This window comes from Lissotriton vulgaris, chromosome 7, assembly GCF_964263255.1.
Source record: "Lissotriton vulgaris chromosome 7, aLisVul1.2, whole genome shotgun sequence".
NCBI classification, from domain to species: Eukaryota; Metazoa; Chordata; class Amphibia; order Caudata; family Salamandridae; genus Lissotriton; species Lissotriton vulgaris.
This window is the reverse complement of record NC_141695.1, coordinates 1,476,856,910-1,476,882,207: the sequence shown is the minus strand read 5'-3', so window position 1 is coordinate 1,476,882,207 and position 25,298 is coordinate 1,476,856,910. Positions and strand designations below refer to the sequence as shown.

Here is a 25,298-nt window from a genome sequence, read left to right as displayed (position 1 = left end):
GCGCAAGACACATTTTTTCGAAAGCCCGGAGGATGCCGAAGAATGGTTGGAGGTAATGGACCCTACAGAGACCGGGGACAATGCTTCCCAAAGCACACAACAAAGCTCCAGTCGAATGTGGCAGAGTGGCATCGGCAGAAGCAGACGAATACGCGAAACTCTCGACTGCCTAACCCGACGTCACAGCCGCAGCAACAGAGCAAGGAACAGGCGCTCATTGCAGCCGCTACATTCCGACAGCCTACGCTCATAGAGGATTCAGCCTCCTCTGAAGAAGATTTGAATAGGTCGGACTCTGAAGGTAATGTGGCCCTGTTTCCCACTGTGACCCCTTAAACGGCGGTGGGATTGTTTGGCTAACTGTCGTCTGACACTGCTGCTTTATGACTGGCTTTTGACGCTGCTATAATATCCTTTTTTCACTAAACCTATGTTGCAACGTTGTGTGTCTATATTTTCTCGAGCCTGGGGTCCGTGAGGTCAGAGCTCAATAGCAAAATGGAGCGCGGCCCGCACACAGTGAACGTGGTTGGCGATGTCCCCCAATCTGCAAATGCTGTTGTAGTACAGGGCATAGTTTTGTTTGCCATGTTTTGTTGCATGGTCCGGTATAGTTGTTCGACCGGACCGAGTATTGGGGGTTCTGGGGTGGGATGCAGTCCTATTTACTTGCTTGTTATGAGGCGGCTTGTCACTGATACGCATATGTTATGTGCTGACTATATGACTAATTTGGTATTTCAATGCATACACTCAGACAGTATAACATTGTAACGTGGAACGTTATGGGATTGGGTTCGATACAGAAACGCCATAGAATACACGCTCAATTACTGAGGAGGAAGGCACAAATAGTATATTTACAAGAATCCCACATGCCGGACCAGGAGGCCGTGAAGCTTTGTAAGAAGTGGAGGGGGCAGGTTTTCACTACTAGTTACTCTGGCTATGCACGCAGTGTCACCATATGGATAAGACATGGGGTACCCTTTATATCCCTGGAACGGCGAATCGACAAACAGGGGCGCTTGTTATATGAGGGTCTCTTGATGGTCAGCAAGCTGTGCTGGGTAGCATACATGCACCAAATGCTGAGCCGGAACGATTCTTCACCACTCTGACTCTGGCACTGGCAGGCTCGGAGGTACACCCTGGATCATAGGAGGGGACTGTAATACGATCATGGATATCACACTAGGCAGGTCCCCCCCACCACCAAATGGTGCGGGCGTGATTAAGCAAGCGAAGGCACTTTGCTGTTGGGCTGATGGTTGGGCTCTATGCAATGCATGAAGGATGCGGCACCCAACACACTGGGAATACTCGTTTTACTCCCCGGTTCACACGCTACATACGAGGATAGATATGATTTACTGCTCAAACACAATTGCGATGCAGGTCACACACACTACATATCTCGCAAAGACCTTCCCAAATCACAAACCACTGGAGTTAACAATTAAATGGGGCAGGATACCTACTCCGGTACCAACCTGGAGATTATGGCCACAATTGCTTGAAGACACAGTGTTCCGTACCGCCATGGCCAACACCATTGCACCCATTTTTGTCCCAAAAATAATAACACAGCTTCTAATGGCCTAATTGAGTGTGACGCCTTTAAGGCGGTAATACGCTGGAGGGCTATCAGTGCATCAGTGGTAGCTAGACAGGAGGTCCATAAGTCCCTCACAGAAACGGAATGCAAGATGGATAGGCTAGAGCAGGAGGCCGTGCAAGATAGGGAGAAGCAGGCATCACTCCAGGAAGTACTCATTCAACACGCGGAGTTATTAGAATCTCTTCGAATCATAGATTACCAGCGTTGCACACAGAGAAGCCACACTGAAGCAGACACATTGGGGGTGCTAAATTACTGCGAGATGATCCCCCTGCCATTGTGATTAGGGAAATCAATACCCCAGCGGGCGGTACAGCTCATACCCAAAATGACATTAACACAGCCTTTTGGCAATATTACTCCACGCTTTCATTAAACCTGCAGACAGCGCGGACACGCGATTAGACGATTTCTTACATGCATTGCTGTGCCCACAACCGATCCCAGCAGCCTTGAAAGACCTCTCAGGCCCAGTTACCAAAGTTGAAATTAAAGCAGCCATCAAAGGGCTTCCTCGCAATAAAACCCCTGGACTCGATGGATTGCCTGCAGAATTTTATGAGACTTGCATGGACTCCCTCCTGCCCCACCTAGAACTTTTAAACAACACGGCGTTGGAGAAGGGAACACTGCCACTCACCACGGCACAGGTCACACTCCCGAAGCCAGGAAAGGGCCCCACTGACATGGCAAACTACCATCCCCTATCGCTACTGGCAACGGAATATAAATATCTTAGCAAGATCCTAGCAAACAGACTCCTACCCTTCCTGAATAAAGTGATACACATAGACGAAATGGGTTTTCTGACAGCCTGGAGCACGTCTTTGAAAACCAGAAGACTGCATTACCTAATGTTGGCTGCCCCACCACACCACCCTACACTCAAGCTGGTTGCATATCACTAGACCTCCGGCAAGCGTTTGACACGCTAAATTGGGAGTACATGATCAAGGCACTAACAAAATTCGGGTTGCCGGAAGATTGTTAAAGGGCCTGTTATATCATGCCCCCACTGCTCATGTCGTTACTGGAGGCCATATCTCAGCTGAGTATCCAATATTCAGAGGGATGAGGCAGGGATGCCCACTCTCGCCACTCCTGTTTATAATGGCATTGGAACCCCTGGCTACCAAGCTACGAGTAGACGCGCAGGAAATAGGAATTCTGATCTGGCCCTCCATACACCTCTTCTCGGCATACGCGGATGATATCATCCTTTACGTTAGGGACCTTAGGTCGGATTTGGCACCTCTGGCCGAGATATTTGCTGTATTCGAATATGTATTGGGCATGGCCATCAACCCAGCAAAATCTCATGCCTTTTTCTTCCGAGAGCAGGCACTACCCATGAATATTTCATTCGGGCCCACGGTGCTACAGGTTGCCCCACATACTTTTAACTATTTGGGCATACATGTCTATTGGACACCCACCGATTTGTTAGACGGCAACTTACATAGAGCAATTAGAGCCCTACGTTCTAGCATTGCCTTCTGGATCATGCTGCCACTGTCGGTAATGGGAAGAGTAGCCATAAAAAAAATGTTGGTCCTCCTGCGACTGCTTTACTATTTTACGAATCTACCAGTGTAGCTCCCACAGCGTACTTTTAAACTCTTAAATACCATGCTTGTGGACCTCATCTGGGGACCTGGCAGATGAAGGATAAGTCTCCGAAAGCTCCAACTTGGCACGGATAAAAGGGGCCTCGGAGTTCCAGACCTCAAGGCATACTACTATGCCTGCCAATTGCAAAGGCTATCCTTTTGGACGACCGGACGCAACCTACAAGAAATAGGGTACACCAAAAGGGATATTGCAGGTGGAGCCTTACATACACTACAACTGCCGCGCTGCAAACTTCCACAACAGCTTCCCGCCCTCTTGAGTACAGTACTGCAATGTTGAAAAGCAGCACTCCACTACACGCGCACACATCCGGCCTATGCAGGCAACATCCCCCTGGTGGGTATACTACTGACGGCTGGATGTATAACAAAGCGTGCCATTGCACCCTGGACTGACGCAGTAGGCAGCACAGTGTCGGACTTGTTCCATGAGGGACAGTTACTAGATTATGGTAATTTTGTTAGGGAGATGAGGGTGCCCGACCATTTGTACATATTGCATGCAGCTTTAACGCACTATGTTAAAACACATTGGGCCCCAAAGCGACAGGAACCAGCCACACACGAATTGGTTAAGATGCTATACTCCATGGGAAGGGGTAGGCACTTAGTAAAATGGTTATATGTCGAGATCCGTGCACATACGGATTAGCTCTCACTACGTTACGGAACTCATGGTCGGAAGACATAGGGCGGGTCATAGCCGATAAAGAATGGGAGAAAATTATAGAGCACCCTAGAAAAATTACAAGAAACGCAAAATTCTAATTTATCCAATCCATGATACTTCATAAGGCCTACCTTACCCCTCATATGTTGGACAAAATGTTTCCGCAAACGCAGCACCATTGTCCTAGATGTTACGAAATGGGTGCCGATTTAACTCACATGGTGTGGTCCTGCCCGCATCTAGGTGGATTTTGGGAATCGTTCAGACGACATGTAACTGCAGCCACACAAAGGGACATAGCCAACACTATGGAGGAATGTATCCTGGGCCTCCATAAGTCCTCCTCTAAACACAAGGTACAGTATAGGTTTGTGAACCTGTCATTAATCCTCGCAATACGGGCCATCACCATGCAGTGGAAATCCAAGGAACCACAGCCCACACACATGTGGCATAGCGAAATGATAAGGTGGGGCAGTGCAGAAAGTGCAGCCCTAAAACGCGAGGAGGCCAAGGGATTACGTAAAACCTCGATAGCACTGGCTGGGATGTAATGTTAGAAACTCTTAAAACGCAGGAAGTGGATATTGCGGAATCTCACAATGGTTTGCAATAACGAGTGTGGGTCTCAGACCCCGACCCGAACGCAATACTTGTGCTAGCAAGACTACAAATCACTGTAGACCCTCCCCCCACACAACCCCACTGCGGTTACCTGCGGCGGCTGCCGCTGATTGTGTTCTTTCAAATGTTGGCTGATGTTTGATTTCTGGCACCTGCCATCCAGTGCATAAATTGTGGTGCCACATATGTCTTCTCTCTACTGAGCTGCACCTTCTTTGCTTTGGCCTACATTCATCCTCTAGTGTTGCAATTGTGTGGCAAGCTCACCATGGAAAGGAAGGGAGTGGAGTTTTCTGTAACTTGATTAGCTAACGAGAGAGATGAATCTGGGCATGGGGACACAGGAAGTGTGCGCCCAGGCTATGCCTTGTTTGGGCACTCTCATGACCATAGCACAAGTGTATTTTTTCCCCAGTGCAATGAGTTAAAATCTCATTAAAAAGAACTGTATGTAAAGATGAGCCTCTTCAAAGTGATTCTAACTTGCAATATGAAATTATCATTTCCCTAAACTGGCAATGGCATTTGACCTTTTTATTGGTTTCATGGTAATCACCGTTTAGGAGTCAAGCGCTCATATTATTGTAGTAAAAGGTTGTAATTAGTTGGTGATGTATGAAGAACTAATGATGAATAGGTGGCAGGGTTCTGATTACTCATGCCAGCGCACGAGAGTAACCAGAAGTAGGCGAGGATTGAACACGCAAGAGTATATAGTAAATAATCACTCGAAGAGGGATATGTTGATTAGAACTATAATTACCTTTAAGGCAGCAGCTGAGAACCAGACCTATCTCCCGCGAATATCATCAGTTCATGAATCATCAGCTGTGATGCATTACAACATCGGTGCAGCATTCTCTCGTACTAACCTGACATCAAGATTCTTTGTTTACAACTATAGCGTGGCATATGCACAGGCATTTACTCTTTATGTGCCAAGGACAGGACTGTACAAACCTGCAGAGGCCAGTATACGCGAAACTGACAAGTGTCTTCTTAATAGGGTCCCAGTTAGGAGGTAAAAACACAAAGGGTAAAAAAAGTCTTTGACAGATTGTGGGTCTTGATTGAAGGTGATAATTGGTACCGAGGAGAGTAGCAAAGCACCACACACCTGCTGGCATCATGAAGGAGAAAGGCGCTTGGCAGGGGTACCTAGAAGTAGAATCCAGAAGAAAGTTCTAACTACAAGGAGCAAAGTGCAGAGACATAAATGATGCAAAGAGGCGTTGAATGCGAAGAAATGTAAGGGAACAAATGTGTTGTTACTCTCCCTACTTTTGGAAATGCTTCCTTATATATTGGTCCTAAGAGAAACTGACATCATAAGAAAAAATCTGCCACATTCCGAATTGGGAACCTCTTGTCAAATCATATGGGCAAGCCACCAACATGGAGATGGCTGGTTCTAAGGCTTATCCACATCAGTTTTCTGAGAATCATGGCTTTCATATGGTAAACAAAGATGAAGCCCAAATTTAACATCTTTCAACCAGCACTGCAATCTGTATTCTCGTGGTCATCCATGCCCAACACTCGCGAGAGCTCACAGAGCACTCTTCTGGGTAGCTGCAAGCGCGAGGACACCAGGGTCGTTCAGGCTCAGCATGTGAGCGAATGAAATAACTTTGAATATGCTGCCTGACAATGCAAGCAGAGCGCACATGAGGCCTCTGGAAAATCTCTTGCTCAGATCTTGACACAGACATAGCAGTATGTTCTAAAGAAGGCTCACACACTTAATGAACATTGGCATGTTACCTCAGTAAAAAAAACTGATTCAGACTATCTTGATTACAAAATTTTGACACATATCACACAGCACACAGGTTCATGTTTCTACTCATCCCTCATATCGTACGGCTGTGAAATAATTCTTGTGCCTGGGCATGAACCTTTATACCTTTACCCTTAGTAGGAATGTAGTTTACCTGTATAAGTCATTCAGTCCCTCACAGGTTTGTGTACTCTGTGCTTTGTGTGTAACGTGTTACACACATTGATTGTGTGACTATTAAACCAGGTTGGGAGTGAAAAGTTGTCCATTGAAGGATTCAGAGAAGGCTTGAAAGGGTACTTCCATCAGTGACCATAGATCAGTTCATCATACATTACCTCAAAGCCTGAAGCAAATACGAAAAATTATAACTTTCCGGAATTATATCTGCTTGTTATTTAGAAACCGGTCATGGCTATGTACCATATAGACAGAAGCACCTAATACAGGAGCTTCCCTTTGTTAGGCTACGGAGACCCGCAGCCACCGAGTTGGCGTGCTTCATTATTGGTTCCTTGTACTCGTTGAGTGTAATAGTTGGTGTGGATCCATGTGGAGCTCTTTGTGTAGATCTTTCATGCTAAGTTCAAATGACATGTAGCTAATTCAGCACCCCCTTCTGTAGGTTTTCCCTTTTAATCCAGAGGGTAGGTGTATGCAGACTGGGCCAAAACATAAAGTGACTTAAAATTACCAGATGAAAATTGTTTTTCATTTGGAAATAGATAGATTCCATGGTGTTGGAAATGGCCCTTTTTGCAGGGTTATCCCCAAACTTTTTGCTTCTTCCTCGTTTGTTTTTCATCACCTGTGTTTCTTGGCTATAGGACTCTGAGCACTTTACCACTGCTGATTAGTGCTGAAGTGCACATGCTCTCTGTGTAAATTGTTACTGTGATTGGTTATCCATGATAGGTCCCTAGTAAAGTGCACTGAGTGTGCCAGGGCTGGTAACTCAAATGCTACTAGTAGGCTTGCAGTACTGATTGTGCCACCCACATACGTAGCCCTGAAAAGATGTCTCAGACCTGCCAATGCAGTGCCTGTGCCCAGTTTGTTAACTGCCATGTTGACCTGGCCAGTGCACCCACTTGCCAGGGCTTACCCTTCCCTTTTCTTATACATAGGACAAGCCTATGGTAGGTCCAAGGTACCCCCCTACGCAGTGTGCAGTGTATGTGAAAGACAGGACATGTACTAGTGTGTGTAACATGTCCTGATAGTGAAATACTGCCAATTTTGTTTTTCCCTATTGGAAGGCTATCTTGCTCATAGGCCAGAATGGAGAATGCTGTGTAACATGTTGATCTGCATAACTTCCCAGGGGAGTGAGAGAGAAAATTGGAGTCTGGTATCCCTGAACTCAGAATTTAATAACACATCTTTTAGTAAAGATGGTTTTTAAATTCCATGTTTGAAAATAGCACTTTTTGAAAGTGGCTATTTTCTTGTCCAACCTTTCTGTGTGGCTCTGCCTGTTTGTGGATTGACTGTCTGGTTTGAGAGTGACAAGAGCTGGGGTGGCTCTAGGAGTCTGGGCGAGTCAGCACTAGGCTGAATAGATCGATCTGCATTTGGAGGAGTAGTACCTGGGCCTCAATAGGGTTGTGCCTGCCTTCCATAATGCTGGCTCCTCCTCCTGCGATGCGTCTGAAGACCCACATTCACACAGGAAGACGTTGTGCACTGGCAGAGTGCACCCAGAACTGGCTTGGACTGGGTCCAGGATCCCTTACACCTAGAGAACAAAGACTTTTGGGAGTATAAATATGAGAGCTGAAACCCCTGAAGCGGGACGTTATCGCCGAGCTGGAGGAAGAGAAAGCTCTGCCGTGATAGGAGGTTGCAGGATGTCACCTGGCAACTGGGAAACATCCACGAGGCAGCGCTGCTGCGAAGGGAGCCGGCCAGTGGGACGTCATTGCCGAGCCAGAGCAGCAAAGCCGCGTTCGAACCAAGGATGGCTGTCCCGATCCTCCCTGGCTGCATCATCAAGAGGGGATCCCCGTCCGAGGGCTGCACCAAGGAAATCGCCCCCGCAGGTAAAGCTCAGATCAACAATCGGAGCCAGCGAACGAGACCACTGATGGGTGTATTGCTCTAGCCAGGGTGTGGGCCTGCAGGGGGCTGTCGAACGAAAGGCAGCCAACAGCGCTTCTTTCTCGGGCATTACCCACGTGTCCTTCTTGAGCAAGTGAACTCCGCTATACCGGGGGCCTGTCACAAGCATTCTTTTTTGGTCTCAAGGCTGACAACAGAGGGAGCCTATTATGGGAAAAGCAGCATTTAAGCACCAGGGAAGCCCCGCGCACCAGTGCTGAGTAATTCGGACTGACAACCGGATGGTGCAGGCACTAAAGAGATCAGCGCTAGGGATATTTCACTTGATGGTTAGGAGAGATACAGTCTCAGCAGTTTCCCTTTTATCCTGAGACTGAACTATTAATCCCACAATATTTGTCTAAAGACTTACAGAATCTCCCACTTTGTTTTTATCAAGAACATTCTAAAAGAAGAGTCACTGTGTATGTTGGAATTTGTGTTGTTTTGGTCTTGCCTAAAGTTAGATAAAGATATCTATATTTTTATAACAACCTGTGTGGTGTCCATTTGTGGTGTTTCACTGTGTTGCTGTGGGTGTTGGTGCAAATACTTTATACATTGCCTTGGGGATAAGCCTGTCTGCGCGTGCCAATCTACCAAGGGGGTGAGAAGGACTTATCTACAGTGTTTCCCCCTTACCCTGACTAGAAGCAATGTTCCCTATTTGGTCAAAGGTACCTACCCCTGCCAACTAGAGCCCCCCATTCCTAACACATGGTAATCTTGAAAACAACAAGGGCGGACTCTGAACCTAATTATTAATTGAGCATTCGTCAGGACAAAATAAATACCCTAATCTAAACAGCAGGAATTTAATCATACAGTGTAATAGCAGTTCCTATAGTGCTAAAGACTGTGATGTAAAATGTAATCACTAGAGGAAACTAATATAGATTCCTGTGGTATTTGTAGCCTGGTAAATGACAAACAAAATAGAGTTACATACACAATACAAAGACACATGTCCATTCAATAGACACCACATGCTGATATTCATGTTGTTTTGGAAATTGTAGAGAATAATTTTTGCCATTGGTAGTGGCTTTGCACATCACAGTAAAAACAAGAAACTCACATCACATGTATAAGAACTTCAGTGAAAGTGGTAAACATCCTACCCTAGCTAAAAGTTACCAGGGCTCCATAGTGGCACTAGCCAGCCATCATTTTGGCTGGCAAGTTGGGATATTGGTCATTGGTACTCTTAAGACATGTACTTTAAGTACAAACTCAAACTTAGCACTAGTATTCCAAATGCATCATCTTTGTGTATAGACCAGCTAAACCCTTATCCCTTTATTTCCCAAACTGTGCTTAGTGCCTCAGACTCCCTGTAAGAAAGTAGGATATGCTTTCATGGTTACCCCCACTTTTTGCCTGGTGTTTTGCTGTTTCTGAGTAGTCTGACTGGGATCCTGCTAATCAGGACCCAACCCTCTATGCTTTCTCTCCTAAATTGGTTATGGTGAGTACTTAGGCACATCCCAGATTGGCTACTGGTGTACTCTTATGAGCCTCTAGTATATGGTACTGAGGCACCCAGGGCATAGGTACACAATGGGTCCCTCATGGGCTGATGCATGTATTATGACACCGATGAGAGACCACTCAAACTATGACTACAGGCCTTCCACTGGAGCCTGGGAAGCTGGTGCTAGCACCACTTACGACAGACAAAGGTTTCCCTATATCTGAGGTCACTGCACTTAAAACCTATGTCACCCCTATGGCAGGCCTTTCAATCCTGAAGGCAGGGTGCTCGGTTCTAAGTGTGAGGGTGACCCTGCATGAGCAGAACCCCCCTGCAACCTTTGGAGTACATTCTCCCGGGTTGTAAGTGCAACAGCAATTATAACAAATAGAGGGGCCATGCATCCTTATGCGATGACCAGCTCTAAACTGGTTGTAGCGAACCCTGTCATGTTTGGTCTCAAACATGTTGGAATCATACCCCCCATAAATGGTGTGAGAGGTATGATTCTATACACTATCAGTGATCCTGGGACCAGTCTTTCAGAACCGGACATCAAGCCAGTGCTACTGCAGAACAGAGACATGTTTCTGCCCTCCTGCTGCTGAGCCATCCGAGCAGTGGAAGGCAGAACAAAAGATATCCTGTCACAGGGAGGTGTGACCACCTCCCAGACAGGGTTTAGTGTATTGGGGCAGGGTGGGGCGTGTGCCAGCGCTACTGAGACTGCTTGCAGGGCAAATGTGGTGCCCTCCTTGCATAGTCCAGTTCAAACCAGTTCATTGAGTCGTTGGCTCTCACTCTGGCGCAAAACTGGACAAAGGACATGGGAGTATCGTCCCCACTGTTCAGCCCATCCTCTGGGAGGGCCCCTTGAATCGTCCCTACCCTTTCCTTAGGGTACTTAAGGGCTTACCTGTGGGTGGGTCCATAGATTTGCAGTTGGACAAGATTCAGATCAAGATACCACTTCATTTTTGACTGTCTGGGCACTCTGGACTTCACTGGACTTTGCTCTGGTTACCAAGGCAGCAACTGGGAAGACTCCTGCTGCTCCTGGTCTCTCCACCCTGCTCGTCTGCTGCAACGTCCATGCCTGTGCTTCATACAGGATTCTTCCAAGGCCTGTGGACATCAAAGACACCTGAAGGAATCTCCCTTGAAGTGAAGGAATCACTTCCCTGCATCTGCAGGCACATTAACCAAGCTAACTGGTCTGATGGTCCTGGGCTCCCACAGACTTTGAAAGGCTCATTGACACAGGTCATGGTTTTACAACTCCCTCAAGGCCTGCACTGTCTTCACACCAAGTTTGAAGCCAGTATCCCTCATTGGAACTGCAGAAACCAAACCCCAGTTCACGGTGTCAACTTGTCTTTGCAAAGGCTTGTTGGCTTTCTTCCTTAAAGACCTTCAGCCTCCAAATAGCCTCTACCTCAAGCATCTCCTGTGACCAAGATCTCTATCCTCACCGCATCTCTTGCACCCTGGGCCTGCATCATTGGTGAGCTGCTTGAGGTCCTCTTGTGACTCCAGTTCCTCCAGCCTGTGGGTCTTCTTGAGGATCTTCCTTGATTCCAGTGGTTTCTCCTGATTTCTCCGGGCCTGCTCGGACTCCCCTGCTTGTGGTGAGTCACTTGGACCTTGCTGGTCCTGACACTGCACATTTTTTTGCTCTCAACGTTGTTTGCTGTTGCCAAGGCTTGTTGGTGCTCCCGACGGACACCGACCCTTTAAGTCTCCACAGTCGGCGTGGGACAGCTTGTGAATGGCTCCTGGTCTTCCTCAGCATCACCTGGTCCCCACAGCTGCAGCTCCCAGGTCACAGTCAACTCTCCTGCAACACCTAATATCGGTGGACATTTGTCTTCTGTGGCTCCTGGTCATTCCTGAGTGGCATAGAGTCTGTCCCGTCTGTTTGCAAGTACTTCTCATCTTAAAACCACCTCTGGGTTCCACCGGACACTTTCACCTTCCCCAGTAGCGGCATCTTCCTGAAGTTCTCCATTGAGTTTGACGGCGGTTTCCGACGCCACTTCACACCTATGCACCCGGCTACCCTGGAGTAGGTATCCTGGTTCCTAGGGTATCCACGGCTGGGGTGACTCTCTAACCTTCTGTCTTCCATGGGGTTTCTTCAGGGTCCACTGGGAAGGGTCCTTCTTCTTTAAAATTGCAACCATGATTTACCCATTAACAAGAATGGAGCACGCAGTTATGTTCCCATTCTTCACACGGCCTCCAAGGGATTCCTGGTTACTTACCTCAGGTGGCTCCTTGGGTTCCCAGCACTTCTACATCTTCTGAGTTTAGTCTTGACTTGAGTCGTGGTTCGCATACCTCTATTTTAGTATATGGTTTGGTCTCCCCCTGGCGGCCACCGTGTGTTTGTGGTACGTACCTGTTTTTATTGCAAAGTAGTGTGTGCATTGTATATATCTCCGGGTAGGAGATATTTGTAAGTGTTAGTGAGTGTCTTATAATAAATACATATTTTTATAATTATACTGTGTGTTTTATTTCACTTAATCATTAAAGTTACGTTCTGGTAAAACAAGCTGCTTTACACTCCTTTTTGACTAAGCCTAAAGGCTGCTCTCCACAGCTACTACTTAGAGAGCTTTCTAAGGTTGTCTAAGACCACTAAAACCCCCATAAGGGTTGTCTGGATTAGTGCAGGGTGCCCACTTACATAAGTGCGCCCTATATACTATGCCAGCCTCCTACAATCCCCAGCACCCCCAGTGTGGTCCCATTATCTGGACATTCAGACATGTTATTTTTTTAACTAGGTCTTGTTCCCCTACAATGATCACTTTGCACTTTAGTCGGAACCCTGTCCTTTTTGAGTGCTATGCTTTTGTGTGACTGTACATTTTGGGCATGATTAGTGTATTCTCAACAACCTGGGCCCGAACCCACTGAGGGAGTTCAACCTTGCTGCATGGGTGAACGACTAGGTCAAGTGTAGACATATCATAGCGATTTCATTTATTCTAACATCTGTGGGCACCTTAACCTCCTTGACTGAACATTAAAAAACAGCCCAAAATAGAAAACCTGAGACTTGAGAGCTTCCTGGCTTAGCCAGAGATCTTTCACCATAGAGGTTAGCATTGTTAATGTGGGTGGATATTCTTTGTACATAAGCACCTTACAGTATAAACACTATAATTATGATCTGGGTGTTATCTCAAGCCTAAAATGTGCAAGGATCTTCAGGGTTTCTGTGTGCTTCCTAGTGTTAACTCCTCTGGTTTTCTATAAAAGGAAAGAGATGTTCTTTGAAACATATAATGCACTTATCACCAGCCATGATTTTTTAAATAATCAAATGCATCATAAAATGCTCGAGTTCAAAACCACTTTTCTGTCTCCTGGAGTAAGTCTGCTATTATGTCTGTGCTTTTAGGTTAAGTGTGCAAAGGAAGTAACTTCCTTATCCAGTTGGAAGGCAATAGTACCTTGTAGGGATTAGTATGAGCCCAGGGATGTTACAGAAGAATAATGTAATCAGCAGAGACAGTATGCAATAATTGCCACACCCCCGCAATTTTCTCTGAATAAAGTTTTGCAGGTCTGACCTGTCTAAATTTATAGGGGGAAAATATAGGGGAAAACTCCAATACATTCGGAAATAAGTGCAGTTAGAGCTATGTTTGCATGTAATCCTAGTGGGGGCTGGCATGTACCGAGGGTGGTGGGGCAGGGAACACAAAAAATACAAATGTTAACAAATAAAATAGACTTACCTTCCTTGCTGGCAGCGCGAAGTTCTTCTCCATACGGTGTATTCTCAAAGCTCTGGAACCAGAAAATGGCACTACCCTATCCTGGCGCTACTCTCACAGCATGAGAAATGTGCCAGGATTGAGGGATCTACCTCACTCAGTGCTCTCAAGAGCACTGGAGGCCTGAGCTGTCTCTAACCTAACTGTCTAAGACAGCTAGGTTAGAGAAATTTAAAATGCACATATCTGGGTGGCCGTCACAAGACGGCCGGCCAAAGAGATATGCACATTTTAAACTTTAGCTCCCTGCTTGACCCTTGGCAATAATTTCCCCACCCCATCCTTTAACTTGCAGGCCTATTATCATGGCGGGTGGATCGCCACCGCCATACCGGTGGTGGCGATCCGCCCGCCAAAACACCATGCCGGACGGCCATTTAACCCCGCCACATTAGCATGGCCGGGGTACCGCGGCGGACGGAAAGACTGTCTGCCGCTTTTCTGCCAGAAGGCAATCGTCACGATGCCTGACTGGCGGAAAAGGCCCATAATATGTTGGCGGTGCCTCCATATTATGATGTGTGCAGTGGAATGCCTTTCCATTGCGGAGACTCCGCTATGGAAAGGCATGCAGAGTTTAATTTGGGGGCCCGTTGCGGACCCCCAGGGGGGTGGGGCTGCACTTGGGGGGGTACCCATGATAGCCCCCTACATTGGCATTCACAAGGTGGCAGGCACTGAGCGGTGCCTGTCACGCTGTGCATGCCAATGCATAAAATACATTTTCAACATTGTGGAGGTGTTGCTTACAGCACCACCCGCCACTTTGTTGAATATGCGGGATGCGACCGTCACGTTGGCGGTCGCCTCCTAATGGGCACAGCGGGACAACTGCACCTCTGCCGGCCGGTCCTGTTTACCGTTACGGTGAAGTCCACCCACCATCGTAATGGGCCTCTTAGTTTGGGACGGGTTGCTGAAAAACTAAATTGGTAATAAGTAAACTTTATTACAATTTTATTTTTCAGGTCTGGGGCTTGTGTGGCGACACTCCACTGCTAAAATTGAGGAGCCACCCATATATAATCCCTCCTTTTTCCGAGGTTCAACTCAGAATATGAGGTATTTACTGGGACTAGTAAAAGCTGGGTGTGGTAAAACCCTCAGTCCCTTCCTACCCACTCATAAACAGGTTTATCGTAAGGTATAAGAGAACCCAGCTGGGTCTACAATGTAATATGCAGGTACCAGGACTAAACCCAGCTGGCAGAGAAGTCATGGAATGGACTTTAGTAAGAAGTCACCGGTTTGGGACCAGAAATTGAAAGTGACTCCAAAGCAGCACCATGATTCCACAAATATCTCCATTCAAAGTAGTCTTAGGGCAATGAACACCTACACTTATGGTGCCCACTAGATAAAGTGATAAAAAATGTGTTTCACTCATAACTTCACAAAGCGTTCTCCTCTGGCTGTATCGGAAGTCTCCTTTCACCAAGCGTTGCAACCACTATTATATACTTTTGTTTTGTTGTGTGCCGCACTGAGATATTGTGCTCTTCGAGACCGGAAGTCCAGTCAAGTGCTTCAGGCCAGTAGCGTAGACACTGTCTTAGACCCTAGTGCAAGGAAGTAAATGCACCCCCCAGCCCCTCTTGCTGGTGTTTGAATTGTACATCTCAGCAATAGTCCGGGTTCGGTGGATTCTGGATGTTATGTTCATCTATTTATTTTAGGAGCAGGTAGGATCTGGCATCCTAGTCACCAGTGACAGACATTCAGATTTTTAGCAGCATACTTTCTTTTTTTTAAATTATTTATTAACATTTTCTGAAAACAATTAAACGCAAGTTCCAAAAAAAGTACAGATATGAAGTCAAAATAAGGAATTGCCCATTATACATCTCTTATTGTAGGTTGCTCTTGTCTAGACATTTCATTTCCTTTGTAGTCCCTCCCTTCCCCTTTTCCTTGTGTTTTCATCTGCAAGCGTCTTCTCTTCGGCTCCAGATCATATTAGAGCTGCACATATAAGAATAGCGATAGTATAGGCACTGCCAGAGCCTATAGATTTGCTTGTATTTATTTCATACATTAAGCAAATTATTTTATCATGCTATGCTATGCTGTTCAAAACAATTGCTTATCTGGCAGGACCAGTACTGATTCCCCACTGTTCTTGTCTCATTTCAGCCTCTTCAGCTTCTCCTCTGCACTGGACTGCATCCTCCACGCTCCGGAAGTCTGCGATGAGCGAGTGCAGCAAATACTCAGGCAGGATATTGTCAATCCACTGAGGAAGTGAGTGGGGCATCTCTTCCTTTACATGGACGTTATAATGTTTATTTGTGCTGCATCGGGGAGTGGACGATCCATCGTTAGGTTTTGCCTAGCGAAAGCTGCGCTTTCTGCGCAGCTTTTCGCGCAGGCGAAATCCTGTTGAGAACTGTAGTGTGGCTTTTGTTCGGCCCTCGTCCTTGATTGGCTGGCTCCGTAAACGGAGCCTTGCCATTGGACGAGGGGCCTGTCCGTCAATGCCGGACCAGACACGGGGGCGTTCCCGACATTCTTTGGCTTTTGCCGACGTCACGGGACGCCGGGAACGCCCCCGTGTCTGGTCCGGCATTGCCGGCACTACTGCATCCTACCACTTTGCCCTCTTGCGCACTAATGAGGATTTATGGCGAGTCCACTAGTCCTTAGTATTGGGAAACCCTTTCCCCATTCGTTCAATAGCAGAAACCGCCGCCGTGGCTTCGACAGCGCGACCAGAGCCAGTGGGCTCGTCAGGAGGGCCGCGCTGCCATTGGGTGGCCCAGGGAGAGTTGCCGCGCAGCCATTGGCTGTTCCCCGGAAGCAGAGGTCCGGCCCGCCGCCTGGTTGTGGGCGGGGCCGGGAGGACGTGTTGTTCCGCTTCCCCCTGCCTGGGGGAAGCCTTTGCGGGAGTTGCCGGTCTCCCGTGCCCAGAGGGAGACCGGGGAAGAGGAGAGGTCGCGTCGCCGCTGCTGGGGGCTCCCGGCGCCCCGGAGGAGAAGTGGATCGGGAGCCTGGCGGCTCCACTCGGGAGGACGACGGCGGAAGGAGAAGGCGGTGCTTCATTATGAGGAGGAGACCCGCCGCCGAGCCGCCGCCCAGCAGAGAGGCCGCCGCCCGGAGGAGCCCGCCCAAGAGAGCCCGGTGAGTCTGAAGGGCTGGGGAGGGCTCCGTGCGGCTGCTGTTGGTGCCGGAGAGCGGCACATGGGCGGGAGTGGAGGTAGGGCGGCCCGTGGGTGAGCATTAACAGTTGGCTCCTTCTTGTGGCTTTAATATGAGCTAGACATCTTAGGTGAAAGCTGCACCCGCCCGGAGGCGAAAGATCGGCAGCATCAGCCAACAGTGCACCACTCTTGCACCGGTCGGTGCTTGCTGCGTTTGGGTGTCACTTAACTCCGTCCAGGCTGCCAGGCACAGGAGAGAGGCCGCACGGCAAGTGTCACTCGATTCTCAGCATACGTGAAAGCTGCACCCGCCCGGAGGCGAAAGATCGGCAGCATCAGTCAAGTGCACCACTCTTGCACCGGTCGGTGCTTGCTGCGTTTTGGGGTTTCCTAATCTCTTCCTTCTGTGACACACCAAAGACTCACCTTTAAAGTCGGTGCAGATGAACCAGTCCAAGTGTTTTACAATGCATTCTGGAACTTGTTGGCATCGTTGTCGAGGTTTTCATCAGAGCACAGGTACCCGAATGCAAAGAAAACCCCCAAAGACAAGATCAGCAACTTCCTTATGGGCTCGGAAACTCGAACATTCTCTACCGCAGGTGCTTCCCCTCAAGCCACGAATTTCCATCCAACCCCCTCCTCTTATGTCAATGTTTGCTCCCCCCCACCCCCTTTAGCAGGTCTTATGTCTTTCCTCCCACTGATCTTTCCCTGATTCCCTCCCCTTTTACCACTGCCCCTTACCCTTAATCGCACTGTGCATTCCCCCGCTACTCACAGCACACCAGCCCCTCCCGTGTACCCCACTCCCCTGGTTCTTTATCTTTCTTCACCATCCCTCCCTCATTTTTATTCACCTCACAACTCCCTCCCCAATAGCGCCTCTCACCTTCCCCTGGCCACGCCTCACTCTCTGGGGCGCAGTGTGTGCTCCCCGGGACACCAACTCTAGTCCATCAGGTGCAATCCGCTCTCCGCCCTACAAATTCCAATATATGCCCTCTCCCAGCCTTTGGTACTGTATGTGTCCCGCCCCCCGCGTACAGAACGCTCAAGAATCCCGGTTCCGCGCGCGTGTAGCTTATCCAGACCAGAAGGTTGCTTTGCATCCTGGGACTTGCAGTCCCATTTATTCCAGAATGCACAGGTGCAAAAACACTAACGGGTCACATCCTCGGCACCCATAGAACGGGTAAATCTGAGCACTCGCTAAGGATGTGCTGGCTCGTGCCCTCAGGTAGCCTCTGTGCACCTCTTACTCGGAGGTGCAGGGTGTACTCTCCTCTTACCTAGACTGACTTAGTTACTCTTCTCTCAGTCCCCACGGGTAAGGCTGAGCCTCCCTCTGGTAAGACAGCCCCTATACCCCCCATGTACGAACTGTGCCCCCAAGTAGCCTCTGTTAAACCCAGTGCTCGAAATGGAAAAATAGATGTGTTCTGTGTGTCTGTTCCCGCTCCCCCCCCCCCCCGCTGTCAGTGTGTGGCCGTTCCCGCCCCCTCCCGCTGCATTACAGCATTTACGCCTGCGGTTTCAGTAATTATCAGTTGTAATGCCTGTTGATAATTGAAGTGCCTACGAAGCCATCAGTATGATATTGAACTCTGCAGCCGCACTAAAAATGTACTTTTTAACTCCCCGCGCGAGTCCACCCCCCCCCGCAAGTCCCGTCGTCCCCCACCCCCCCCCCCCGCGCGAGCCCCCCCTCGACCAGGTGTGTGTGGGTAAATACCCCCCCCCCCCCCGCGGACGGGATTCTGTGCTTTAGTTGATGGGGTGAACCAGCCGTGCGTGTCTTTCCTGGTTAGTTGAAGCAATCTGGTTAATTTGAGTAGGCGAAACTTCTTGGGTGTCTGTGCTGGGTGGGCGACACTTCTTGGGTGTCTGTGCTTGGTGGGCGAAACTTCTTGGGTGTCTGTGCTTGGTGGGCGACATTTCTTGGGTGTCTGTGCTGAGTGACTGCAACCCTGTAGAAGCTTGGACTGAGGGATGGGCGAGCACTTCCCTCTGGGTCACTGCAGACACTGTTTCCAGCCCTACACTCTTGTGTGGTAGCATCGTGCAATCTCAGAGTTGGCGTCTTCTTTTGATTTCACTGGTCTAATTGGGCTAAACCAAGGATTTGTAGGCGAAGCGGTCAGGGCCGGGAGTAGCGTCATAATGGTCTGGACTAGGGCTGGGTGGTTGGATACTGTTAGCATTTTGGGGGGCAAGGCTGGTGAGTGTCTGTGCTGGGAGGGTCACTGACTGTGCACTGTGTGCAGGCTTGCCTCTTTGTGTGCCGGGCTGTGTGGGTAAATCCCGTGTGAGTGGCGGTGCTAAGAACCTCTTACATGGGCTCCAGGCAGCCGCCCGCAGATCACCATAGTTTAAAACACAGCTATTCTGTTGCACTGTCATAGTCAATGCTTTATTGTTTACGTTAATAAAAACCATAACAGTATCATCATGACAGAGAAACGGTCAAACAATTTGCAGGCATTTAAAATATTTAAAAAGACGTAACTATTTTTCCTTTAAGAAAAAAAACACAGTTCATATCATGTTGCACTATTGATGCGGCCCCGTCACCCCTCAAAGCAGGTGGACACGGCCCCACACCCGGGCCTGGAGGAGACCCGCAGGGGGCGCACCCGTCTCTGGATGTGACTAGGGTCGATTTCGGTGGGACGTATACATTGTCCACCCCTGAGAGTCTTGGAAGGGCAGTGACCACCGCTCTGTGCAGGTGTTATACGTGAGAGGCTGTCTCTGACACGGCCCTGCTGGTCTGGAGGGCCCCTCTCTGATGCTCGCGAGGGAGTCTCCCTCGTGGGGATTTGTCCTCCGGGTGTAACAATCATTTCTCCAAGTGTCTCTCTGTCGCTCTTGCTGGTTTGAAGTGTCCCTCTCCGGGTGGGGGGGGGGGGGGGGACGCCTTTCAGTGGCTCTCACTTGTGTGGCAGTCTCCCTTTGTTGGGCTGTCACTGGAGTGAGCATTCTTTTGGTACTGTGGGAGTACCTCTCTCGGGGTCTCTTTGGGTACCTTGGGAAGTCCCATCTGGGGCTGTCACTGGAGCGGGGAGTCCCTCGTTGTGGCTCTCACCGGTGTGGGAGTTTCCCTGGAGTGCTGCCGTGGAGAGGGGGTGTCTCTGGATTCTGTGGGAGGGCCCCTTCTGGTGTCCCGCTGGGTGGGGAGTGGCCTGTGTGAATGGCTCGGCTCATGGGCGGAGAATGTGGCCGCTCTGTTTTGTGGTTACAGGCTTAGACCTCGGACAGTCCCGAGAGTGTAACCCCCAGGGCTTTTTCTTCGAGGCCTGCAGCTGAGGGACAGAGGGTCTGGAGAGAGGGTTCGACCATCACCGAGGGACTCCACCCCCCCCCCCCCCGCAAGTCCCGTCGTCGTCGTCCCCCACCCCCAAGTCCCGCCCCCCCCACCCCGCGCGAGCCCCCCCCACCCCGCGCGAGCCCCCCCCCCCCCCGAGTCGTAAGGATCGGAATGACTGAGCCCAACTCGATGATTCAATCTCGAGAGATGTAGCCAAAAGCAAAGTCACCCCGGCTGCTATGACTGAAAATGCTGCAAGTTACATGTGAGGAATGAAGCTGGAAAACTTTTGGATAAAGTGAGTTTGTCCGCATATTTCTAGGTCTTTTGATATGCGGTTCATTGTAGGTAACTGGGGTCAAGGCGTTGTATGAGGGCGAGCTGGCCGATGCCCGACGTGTGCTCGATGAGACTGCTTCTTAATATTCGTGTATACTTTACGTGGATTTTTCGTGTGGAAATGGACGGGTGTCACTGGGTGGGTACTTGGGCTCAACTGTGCAGATGCAGAGCGTAATATTTCAAATCGATCCAGTATCTTTGCATTTACATAATGTCTTTTCTAGGTATGGTGACTTGAAACTAAAATAAACGTGATCCGAATTAAGGGTCTGTATACATTTTGTGGCTCAAGATAATTGGGCTGTCAGCTTGTGGGTGTCTTTTGCACGTGTGTGCCCCTGTTGTCTGCTTGTGCCTCTGTGTGCCCCTGTTGTCTGCTTGTGCCTCTGTGTGCCTCTGTTGCCTGCTTGTGCCTCTGTGTGCCCCTGTTGCCTGCTTGTGCCTCTGTGTGCCCCTGCTTGTGCCTCTGTGTGCCCCTGTTGTCTGCTTGTGCCTCTGTGTGCCCCTGTTGTCTGCTTGTGCCTCTGTGTGCCCCTGTTGCCTGCTTGTGCCTCTGTGTGCCCCTGTTGCCTGCTTGTGCCTCTGTGTGCCCCTGCTTGTGCCTCTGTGTGCCCCTGTTGCCTGCTTGTGCCTCTGTGTGCCCCTGTTGCCTGCTTGTGCCTCTGTGTGCCCCTGTTGCCTGCTTGTGCCTCTGTGTGCCCCTGTTGCCTGCTTGTGCCTCTGTGTGCCCCTGTTGCCTGCTTGTGCCTCTGTGTGCCCCTGTTGCCTGCTTGTGCCTCTGTGTGCCCCTGTTGCCTGCTTGTGCCTCTGTGTGCCCCTGTTGCCTGCTTGTGCCTCCGTCTGCCCCTGTTGCCTGCTTGTGCCTCCGTCTGCCCCTGTTGCCTGCTTGTGCTGTTGGTGTGTGTGGAGGGCTCTGTGTGGCTGTGTGTGTGGAGGGCTCTGTGTGGCTGTGTGTGTGGGGGGCTCTGTGTGGCTGTGTGTGCGGGGCTCTGTGTGGGGGTGTGTGTGGGGCGGCTCTGTGTGTGAGAGAGAGAGATTTGTTTAAATACCAGGATAATTGCCGGCAGCAGCACCCTTGCCGTGTAATGCCTTGTACTACATCTGTGTTAGCAGTCGCCTCAGGCTGTTGTTTTTTTTTATGCAGGGGACGGGATTTGATCATGCCCATTACGCCGTATTGCTTTTCAAAGGCAACTGTTGCAGAGCCAAGTGGGCTGTTGAAAATTGTGTTTTCTCCACCTGCCCCTGTTGCCTGCTTGTGCCTCCGTTTTCGTGCCCCTGTTGCCTGCTTGTGCCCCTGTTGCCCGCTTGTGCCTCCTTGTGCCCCTGTTGCCTGCTTGTGCCTCTGTGTGCCCCTGTTGTCTGCTTGTGCCTCTGTGTGCCCCTGTTGCCTGCTTGTGCCTCTGTGGGCCCCTGTTGCCTGCTTGTGCCTCTGTGGGCCCCTGTTGCCTGCTTGTGCCTCTGTGGGCCCCTGTTGCCTGCTTGTGCCTCTGTGTGCCCCTGTTGCCTGCTTGTGCCTCCGTCTGCCCCTGTTGCCTGCTTGTGCCTCCGTCTGCCCCTGTTGCCTGCTTGTGCTGTGTTGGTGTGTGTGGAGGGCTCTGTGTGGCTGTGTGTGTAGGAAGCTTTGTGTGGCTGTGTGTGTGGAGGGCTCTGTGTGGCTGTGTGTGTGGGGGGCTCTGTGTGGCTGTGTGTGTGGGGGGCTGTGTGTGCGGGGCTCTGTGTGGGGGTGTGTGTGGGGCGGCTCTGTGTGTGTTTGTGTGTGTCATTTGCGATAGATAAAGCTAGTGGCATTGTAAATGACAATGCCATTTATTTATGTTAAAAAAACATAAATAAAAATAATGTCAAGAGCAATGCCAATAGCTCTAACTTTAACAAAGGCAAAACCATTGCATTGTAAATGCTTGTTTATTACAATCCCATCCCTGTAAACAAAACTATATTTTGTATTCCTTCTGCATCCTGAAACATAATCTTCCTACACTGCCAACATTTAACATATATGCCACATTAGAAAACTCGGACTTAGATTTACACTAAGGGACAATTTTAAACCTTCCTATGAACCACTATCTAAAGCGTGTATGTACATATTTTATTGTGTAGCTAAAAACCCATTAGACATTAGAAGATCAGACACAAACCTCACATAAATTGCCCTCTCAAAAGAAGCTAAAGTAAGATTATTTACAATGTTGTGTTACATACCGATTTTGACAATGACAACAATTTTAAAAGAATTCTTCTATCAACAAGAAAATCTAAAAACATAATATGCTTATATAAGCATACCAACGAGGACTGAGCTATCCTCAGAAACAATTGTAGTGTGTGAGTTTGTAATGACAGAACCACTGTGGCTCCTGATGGACTCCGTAGAACTGTGATGTATGCATGAGAGCGTAGTGAAGTGAATGCAGGTTTCGAATGTTAAGTTCACAGTTACAAACAGAATAGTAAAGATGTGTTATTACTAAGCTCGGTGTGTGGCGTAGTCATTGGCGACATCAACATATATACAGGACCCCCTCTTAGAGTACTTTTGGGCCAGGGAAAAGAGAGGAACACAATAACAAAACAAAGAATAATTCCCTCGTGGCCTTAATTACTTTACAAATGTCACAATTTCTACTTGCAAAGAAGTCCTTCAAAGCATGGCAAACACATGTGTTTTTTTCATGTTTGTAACTTTTCTTTTTTCTTTTATATTCTTTTTACAAAATTATTTTTATACTTTTTTTCTCTAAATTCATCGTGATCATTACTCATAAAAAGTAGTACATTAATTTAGTTAACAATGCATATGTGAACAATAAAAACACCATACAGAGAACACATCTAAATCACTCTCACCAGTGCCTCATACATACACTCTCATACACTCCACATTCAATCTTTATTCTGTGTCTAAGGAGTCACAGATAATTCTGTGAACTATCACGCTAGGTCAACGCGTTTCGGTGGGTTGGAACCACCTTCCTCAGGACCTTTAGCAGAACAAAGCTCGTCTCAACAATTTTTGGACTCTGTATGGATATCCTAGCAACAAATCTGGGAAGGGTCTTTATCTCGGTTTTCAGTCATCAGTAGATTAGGTAGATTATCCTAATATGGAATCTCATTGGCAATGTTTTTATTTCAACTCGATTTTTGGTCGGTTGCTCCCCATACTAGATATACATCATAGTCTGCAAAATTCTCTTTTATATAAATATTGTCTCATAGGTATTCTTAAACTCAGTGGCGGTATGACTTGAATTTACGGAAGATTGAAGTCTTACTTCAATACCATATGCACCAAACTGGAATAATATGAGAACTAAGAGAAATTGAAGTGATGACTGAAAACCGAGATAAAGACCCTTCCCAGACACAGAATAAAGATTGAATGTGGAGTGTATGAGAGTGTATGTATGAGGCACTGGTGAGAGTGATTTATTTTATCTATTTATTTTTTATTATTTTTAATAACATTTTACAATTTAAATGTGTTCTCTGTATGGTGTTTTTATTGTTCACATATGCATTGTTAATTAAATTAATGTACTACTTTTTATGAGAAATCATCACGATGAATTTAGAGAAAAAAAGTATAAAAATAATTTTGTAAAAAGAATATAAAAGAAAAAATAAGTTACAAATATGAAAAAAACACATGTGGTTGCCATGCTTTGAACGACTTCTTTGCAAGTAGAAATTGTGACATTTGTTAAGTAATTAAGGCCACGAGGGAATTATTCTTTGTTTTGTAGTCATTGGCGACTACACAGGCTGGGGAGGACGCTACAATGGGTGACAAGATAGGGGATAAGTAACATGAAGATTGACAGTGCTCTACCCGAGAATTTGCTGTGGTCCAGCAAATTGCTTGTGCGTGCAACGTGTGCACCTGTCACAGTGAGGAATCAACGATTTGTTATGTGGAGTCAAAGCGCAGCACCAGTTCAGTGAAATGCATTTGGCGCTAAGGGAAGCTTGACTGAGGTCTACACATTGGTGGCCGAGAACCTGCTGGACGGCTGCACATAGAAACACAATGTTACTTCGCAACTCCAAGCCATACAGTCACGCCGAATGATAACACTATAGGCAAATGCAACCAGGTTTTGAAAACGCCACAGAGTACAAAATAACACTGCAAACAGCAGTGCTGCGAGGCAGAGATCAACGAGGTGTCAGAAAACACAAAGAGACACTAAAGGGCAAAGTAATAAAAGTCAGTCATCTGCTTACCTGTGCTGAGTAAAGAGAGTCATCATGTCACAGCGCTGGAGGGAGGGAACTCCAGATAAAGTACCGGGATGGTGCTTGCAGAGCCTTCTATATCCAAAGCCGCACCCCATCAAAGCTGCAGGGTGGGGCTAAGAAGAACTCCAAAGGTTTACGAAGAGCAGAAACAGAGAGCGACAATCGAAAGTGTGACAGTTTGCTTCTCCAATGGAAACAAAGAAAGGGGTCCCATTTCCTGTCATTATCAAAGATGATCCAGAGGCCAGTACACCGCAAGGCCTCAGAGATGGTTTCCATAGACAAGATCACCAAGCAGCACTGGAGAGAACTCTGCTCTCCATGTCAGTAAGTTCCACTAATGGTTACAATGCTGCCGCTTTCTTAAAACCACCACCGCCATTCGATACCGCCAAAAAGTTGAATGTTGCCAACAGATGAACTGCCTGGATAAGACATTTAAGGATTTCATTGATGTGATTGAGGAAGCAGATATTAAGAAGATTATCGAGTACTTTAAGAATATTGCTGATGAAGGTGTAAAAGAAGTCACAAAAAATATGCCACAAGCTGACGAAATTGCATACAGCC

General features: G+C 48.1%; 1 protein-coding gene across 1 annotated transcript in view; it reads left to right on the top strand.

The window, feature by feature from the left end:
• LOC147705833 (ubiquitin carboxyl-terminal hydrolase CYLD-like) overlaps positions 1-25,298 on the top strand; it is a 199,882-nt gene that overhangs the window by 99,160 nt on the left and 75,424 nt on the right. The window contains exon 4 of the mRNA XM_086932277.1: positions 15,825-15,932. Within this exon, the coding sequence (XP_086788403.1) occupies positions 15,825-15,932 (108 nt within the window). The remainder of the gene's footprint in view (positions 1-15,824; positions 15,933-25,298) is intronic.